The sequence below is a fragment of the Montipora foliosa genome, chromosome 7 (assembly GCF_036669935.1).
Source record: "Montipora foliosa isolate CH-2021 chromosome 7, ASM3666993v2, whole genome shotgun sequence".
In the NCBI taxonomy this organism is placed as follows: Eukaryota; Metazoa; Cnidaria; class Anthozoa; order Scleractinia; family Acroporidae; genus Montipora; species Montipora foliosa.
The window spans coordinates 15,346,604-15,354,103 of record NC_090875.1 but is presented as its reverse complement, the minus strand read 5'-3'; the positions used below and the strand labels follow the sequence as shown (position 1 = coordinate 15,354,103).

At 40.7% G+C, this 7,500-nt stretch overlaps 1 protein-coding gene across 1 annotated transcript; it reads right to left on the bottom strand.

Moving 5' to 3' along the window:
* Positions 1 to 651: 651 nt before the first annotated feature.
* On the bottom strand, positions 652 to 2,853 carry LOC138010449 (uncharacterized). Its single transcript, XM_068857414.1, has one exon. The coding sequence runs from the start codon at positions 2,763 to 2,765 to the stop codon at positions 1,890 to 1,892; it is 876 nt and encodes a 291-aa protein (XP_068713515.1). The 5' UTR covers positions 2,766 to 2,853; the 3' UTR covers positions 652 to 1,889.
* Positions 2,854 to 7,500: the final 4,647 nt, after the last annotated feature.

Sequence of the window (7,500 nt, the reverse complement as noted above, 5' to 3'; positions counted from 1 at the left end):
TACCTTCACTGAAGTGCGCCACGAAATAAGCACATCAGCGCGTAGATTGCATTGCCGCAATCTTTTTTTTTAGTAGCAAATGAAAAAGGTTGCATTGTCGAACTTTGCCAGATCTCACATTTCCAGTGACAGAGTGAGATCTGGGTACGAGGTTAGTCTGTGTGTATCGTCGAGGAAAGTCTCTGAATCAGGAAGTCAATAAACTGAGGATTTTTTAAAAAGGAATTAATTTGAGGCAATTAGTTGCGGTCTGGACGAATCAGCCAGCGCTAGCACTGAAACCCAGAACTACATAGAACCCTACGTGGAAGAACCATTAACAGACGAGGAATGGTTACAAAATTACAGAAAAGAAATCTCATTATTTACTCCATGGCTGTCGTGAAGTAACTGACTGTGCTTTAATGGCCAGTCTTAATAATAGTTGGTCGTACGGCTTGTTGTAATCAGATTAAGGTGCCAATTACAAAATTGTAAATACATTTCCGACTCAGGAGCCCATCTTGGTCAACCATCATAATTTTTAATCATGCGAGCTGCCTTACACTAAAAGGGGGTGTAGTCACTTAGAGTGGGTATCCATCATCAAAAACAAGATAGTTAGTCTAAAGATCCAGGTAGTCACTTAAAAGCTTCTCACTGAACAAAACTACCACTTTATTTCCAAAGTATTACTTACTTAAAATATCATAATATGGCTATTGCACCCTAGCCTATTGATGTACCAATAGAAGTCTTAGTTATCATGTCTTACGTGTCACTGAACTATTCACCACAAAATTAAAACAACAAGTTCCTCCACAAGAAAGGTTGTACTTTCTCATTTTGATGCACATCAAACATGCATGACGTGGATGTAATCCAAAATTATCAGTGACGAAATCGAAGCATTGGCATCAACAAGATGTAATTATTACATTTCATTGACCAACCTAAACATAAATTTATCATCGGTTTCTTTACCAATTTCTAAGTAAAAATTTAAAACGAAAAGCTTTAGGAAACTAAGTAAGCATTTTAATATCGCTGGGGTGGTTATTTATACGAAGATAGCTTCGGGGCTTGATTAAAATGGCCAAGTCGTGATTTTATTCAATGAACCGGAGCTTCTTGTTTCAAAATTTGCTAAACTTAAAAAAGCCATTGATTATATAGGCAAACTATTAAACTAATTCCAATATTCAACACAGACGCAGAAAAAGTTAATCTTTAAAAGTACAAGACAAACAATCTTTATTAAAGTCTGAACCTCGGATAATGCAATCCTAGCTTTCTCATTGGTTCAATGGATCTCGTTTACCAGGCATTATTAAACCTGGGTTTGACCTTACGTGGAAATGAATGTGGCAAATGTCTCTTAGCATAAAATTACTTTCCGGTCGTTTCTTAAACTTAAAATTAAGCACAATCGAAGGTTGAGAGTTTAATAAAACAATTATTCCATTCGCCCTTATTGGATACGTGATTGGTAATGACCTACGAGGCGCGTATCTCGTATCCGACGCGGGCTCACGCAATAATTGTTAAATAACATAGGGGGGGAATTATACTGCCATATACTTCATTGGCGGACCAATAAATCAACAACTCGCTTATAAAGATTCCCTTGACAATAATAATGATCATACTTAGCCTTAGCTGTATCGCCTCTTTGTTTGCCCTTCAGAACCTACTTGACAACCTACAAGCAATAAACTAATAGTTTTAAAAAAACAAACTTATCATTCCTACCAGTAACAACATGTCTTTCACTTTGGGGGTTTCTGAACCTGTTTTTAGGCTGCCTTTGGGCGAGACCATAGGCTGCGTCTTGTGACCACACGAGGCAGCCTTGCGCTATATACCATATCTATGTAACAACCTAAATTTGCGTAAAAAGTGGCTTCTGTTTATTTTTCTGAAAGACTTTCAAACAGCGATTCCTCAGGCTTGACAAGTTTCCGAATGATGTGCATGGAAGAACTAAAACTTGTAGACAAAGTCAGGCCAATTGCTACAGTGCGGAGAGCTGTCAGTTTTAGGTTGTTTAAGGATCCTTGCGAATTGAGTGCAAAATAAAACACAGCCACGACATTACTCTCAAGATAAGCAAAACTCATGCAAACACTGATGTAGAAAACACACCGCGACACAAATTTGTGTTTGTTTAAGATGATTATGAAAAGTCCATTGCAGACAGTGCACACTGTGTCGTATGTTGCAAAATAAAAAAAGTTTTGCCAATCAGAAAAAGACGTTGTTGAAGAACAATACGGTTCTATTATCCCTAAAACCAGCAAAGAAATGTTTGAAGCGAACCAGTCACTCCGAATCAGCTTTGAAATGTTGGTTTGAACGGTCCACGTGGTTTTACAGTCGAACCGACTATACATGAAAAAACAGAAGATCTTAAAAGGTGACCAATATAAGGAAAGAAACAACTGAAGTAAGTCCATTTCATTGTCCTCATCAAATCTGAAAAATGATAACCCTCCGCTGGAAATACCAACCGGTAGGGCTGCTATAATGATAATCAGATAACAAAAACCCACTTCAATTCTGACAGTACCTTGAGTATGTCTCATGTACTCGGCATTGTTTGCAGCAATTAGCAGCGGCTGTCCTTCACTGTCATCTTTTGCATGATGATTCTCCACTGTCTGTTCAGTAACTGAGTTCAAAAATGACTCCTCGTTACTATTTGCAGTTTCTTCCATGTTTCGCATTTCACTATAAATTCCATTCCCTACTGCACGACCTTCACCTACTTGTCGAGTTCCAAACATCCAACAGAATTTCTTTGTACGTGTCAGCCAAACCAAAGTTATTATCGGTCCAACGAGGTACCAGAAATAAAGTTTGTTTAAATATGATTTCATTTTCTTCAGTTCAAAGGAGTGTTGTCGAACTCGGATCTCCACATTCGTTCGGTCGTTAGAAGCCAAAAAAGAATTAATATCACAATACGGACAATAAGACAATGAGACCTTGGGGACTAGTCCACATTCCTCGCTTGTAGCATATAAAATTGGAATCAGGAGCTTGCAATTGTACGCAGAAATTTCTTCCTTCGTCCAAGGAAAAACATATGAGTTTTCTACAAAATATATCAACACAGAGTACCCTGCGTTCTGTGCATTTACTGTCAGCTTCTCCAAAGGACACAAACTATAGTCGTTGTTTGCCAGATTAACAAGAGCGACTTTGTGGACCTGAATTTGTGCATTGCGTACATCCTCCAGCGGCTGGCATGCATTTGAGAGCTTTGCATTACCAGAAATCGGCGACATTTTGGGCCCGCGAAATATTTGGCACGCGGTTTCAAATTATCAAGATGGCGGCATAAAGAAAGCAGTACATAGAAAAAACAAGGACTGAAATAACACACTATCAAAGGATCTGAATCAATTTAATTTCTTTTTTGAGGTTGTCAATACAAGGGAGAATGAAAAAGGGGAAACTAGAGTCTGGGCTCCTGTTCGAATGACGATTTTAGAGAGAAGAAACAACTTCGTTTCATGCGTGTGACTTGGCAGAGTAAAAATAATTTTAAAAAATCAGGGCCCACAGTACACTTAGCCAGCGATATTCTATATAATAATAATCATATATGAAGTACCCACCTGTAAAGATGGCGATCAAAACAAACTGGAGACAGAAACCCTACTTTTCACAAGGAATAATAAGCGCAGTGGTGCGTTTTGTACCGCTTTTATCGCAGAAATGGATGTATTTTTACCTCTTTTATCGCAATTTGGGCGGCAATTTGGGGAATGGATAAAGGCTGATTTTTATCACGTTTTAAAGTTTGAACTTCGATCGACGATTAGAGAGGTCGGCACCAAGGATTCACATCAACGAAATGTTCTAAAACGTGGAGGGAAGGTAGGCACCTCTGAGCTTTTTTGAAAGAATTAGAGAGCTCAAGGAACTGTAACAGCCGTTCGTAAAATGTGTTGTTGGCGGCACGTTGGCGAACTTTCGAGAGACCAAAACTACCGTAAATAATGATATGGTACGTACACTTTACATTTAGAGGTCGGCAAATGTCGTGTATGCCACTTTAGATCTGAAATTTCCACTTCAATTTTCTCCATACATTTCTCTATAACGATCGGCGGCCATTCTTAGAGAGCGGAAGGTCTGGATCGAGTCTGGGCGTCCGCCATTTTGTCTTAAATTTCTGGTAATGGAATACACCGCCAGTCCATTCAAAATACCCCCTGTGGTTGTTGCCCGTATGAAGGAATGCAACGAAGGTATTCTATATCCTGGCACGGCGAATACGTTGCATTTTACTGTGTATCGGCTATCGGCATAGAAGCTCTCGTCATAAGCTGCGGAATACACAGTGAGAGTGCGTTCACCGGTATCCGGCTGGAAACCAAACTCCGAGAACATAAAACGTACATAAAATGGAAGGATGAAGATCAAAGCTATTATCAGCAAGAAGGAAAAGCAAAAGCACATTGCAGCACACTTCAGCGACATCTTGAATAAAAAGCGGAAGCACACCAGTCACGTGAAAAGCAATCCACACAAAACATTCTTACCATTTGAGACAACAGCTACGTTTATCTTTGTATTGGCCAATCACCGTCAAGGATAGAACTGACCTCTGGTGCTTTGTTCAAATTGGATAAACAAGTTGAACTTGGCCTACAACGAAATTAATATATAGATTTTTAGGGCCAAGTCGCACTAGAGGGCAATTTCGGATTTGTTCAGGACAAATCTGACTTGAAATCGGCCAGTGACAAAAAAATTGTCCGGAAAGCTACAGTCGCACTTGAGAACAAAATATGTGAACAAAACATCACACCATGCTGTGAGCGTCGCTCAATTTCCTGCGAAACCGCCTTTACTCGCTGTTTCCATCCAAAAACCGCGACACGAGGGATCTCAAAATGTTCTCAGCTGACGAAGATGTACGGCGCAAAGAAGTTTGGGATGATGGGGCATTGAGCCGTCTTCGCTGAACTGAAAGGATTCTTGCAACGAGTCAGAACGCGTGGTAGAAGGAGATGGGCTGGGAGTTCCTCCTAGGCATCGGATAGATTGTTCCCACATTTCATACGGAAAATATTGGTCGCCCGCGCCTGGATTCATGTTGTTGCGAAATGAGAACGTTTTCAATTTTACCGCGAAGTCTATAGCCTGCGAGAAGGCTCTCTCTCTTCGGTGGGCCTGCTCGCAGGCTACGAAGTCTATCGCATAGAGACTCTGCTACATATCACCTGTCAAATCATTTCCGAATCAAGACACCCTCGTTATTGTTTTTCAAGATTTGTTTCAGTTCGGCCTGCTCCAGAGGTAGTCGACGGCTTCTTTGAAGTTTGTCCGTCTGCGACCAAATTTTGTCCTTCGGTGGACAAACCGGTCGCACTTGGTTTTTCATTGTGATGACAGATTTTTGACATAAGTAAACAGTTTTGTCCTCTAGTGCGACTTGGCCCTTAGCCAACTCAAGCCTAAGAGCGGAGCTTATGCATTTATCCATTTGCACTTGCTATGAGCGGATGTGGTTTTCTTTGCTCCTTCATTTTCCTCTCGCTGCTCCTTAGAGATCACTCAAATGGTGGCTTTAACCGTACCACGAGTTTGCTTATGTGTTGGAAATCAACCTGGAACAGTTTGGTTCTGGATAACCGCGTTATTCCCGGTGAAAGTCGGATTTTAGCCGGTTTTTGGACGCTGCCTTTAGAAAGTTCAAGTCATGGTGTGTGGTCTTTGAACAATAAGACTAATGATGGTAGTCATTGTGTATTGTTTACATGGGCGTTGAAGCCATCCCCCGTTACATACCGCACACGTTTCAGGATCAGAAGACACATGTGCCCGTGCTTGTACTATTCCAACTCAACATCAACATTCTACCCATTGTTAATCGGAGATCTTGTCTTCAAATTAAATCCCGGCCCTGTCAATGGAACAATTATACCAACAATCAGCTTTGTGCGTGGTTCTCGTAGGCATTGTAGATCATTAAGACAGCCTCAAAACTTAATCAATGTCAATTGTTCAGATCCAAACACTCGCTCTGGTATTAATTTTAATCATCCGCTGTCTCTTTGTATATTAAATGCTAGATCGGTGAAAAATAAAACAGCTTTACTCCTGGATTACATACGTGATTGCAGTGCTGATCTTTACGCTATTACGGAAACCTGGCTTACTGACAAAGATGCTTCAGTTAAAGCAGAATTCGGAATGATTTCCGTACAGTTCCCTACTTCATTATGCATGCATAATAAATTAATTATTCATTCGCGCTTTTGTTTTGTAGAACAATACGTATACCCAAGAGAACCGAATATATACATGGGTAATTTGTACTTACGGGATGAATAAAAACGGATCTCATTTTTTCTCTCCCTCCCTCTCTCTCTTCTTTCCCTTCATCGCCCACACCGTTACTCGTTTTTGTCTCAGCTTTCCTCTTTCTATCCCTGCGTCTTGTTCTTATTTCCTGATCCCGCTCGGCTTTTTCTGCCATTTTATCCCATGATATGTCACTCGTAGCTTGCCTTGAACTCCGACCCACTGTAAACATCTGGATTACTTGTCCCGGTTCTTCACCACTGAGCTAACGTGTCAAGTTGCTAATTCACACCTTGAAAATGATATTTATTTTGAATGCTGGCTGACTATTTACATAACAATGATAAGTAATTATATACACGTGCCGCGCCGAGCACCTACAATCGAACTTGCACTCGTAGGTTACCGTTAAGAGATCCCTGTTTTACTACTCTTGAAACAACCTATCCCTTTTTAATAATGCTAACCGTAACCCTAGTTACGTATTGCTGTGAACTGTGACCTGCTTTTCCTTCATGCCCAGTGCGTGCGGCACAGTTATAAGTTCAATGCGTGGAAGACGGTGTACGACGCTGACAGTCTGATTGGTGCATCTTTCATGGGAAACTTTAATGCACGAGTTCATTGCAATTAAAATCTTTTCATGTTTCCCTTCTTTTGAAGCAAACTTGTGTCTTCGTAATAATCAAGATGGCTAGCGAAGTAAAAGCGTCAGCAAAGGGAGATTTGAACATTTGGAAATTGTCCCTGCTTTATAGCCTATCCCGAGCGGTGCATAGAGTGGTGAAAAGAAAACAATTTACGTCTTCCGTGTCCAAAACCCGTATGGAAACGCAGTCAGTTGGCAAAGACAAAGTGCATCGGGAGATGGATCTGTTTCGCGATGCTCAAGAAAAAACTGCAATGGATAACCTTCAATCCGCGAGAACACATAATTTTCTGACAGTAAGCTTTCCTTGAAAAAATATTAGCCCTAGCTACCTGTGGCCGGAAAGTTTACAATTGCCTACAAGACAAGGGCTAACATCATCTCCCAGTTAACCATCGCCTAAACTTCGTTGACCCAGACAAACGAGCCTAGAGCTGAGGGCATTGAAAAGACATGATGGGGAGTGAAACGAAGTATGCCTCTCTACAAAAGTTATTTACTTGGAAGCATCATTGAGCATATTGCCGATCTCTACAAAGAGCGATAAATCG

What these genes read in the sequence shown, in the direction of transcription:
- LOC138010449 (XM_068857414.1), bottom strand. Translation starts at nt 2,765, where the DNA reads ATGTTTGGAACTCGACAAGTAGGTGAAGGTCGTGCAGTAGGGAATGGA.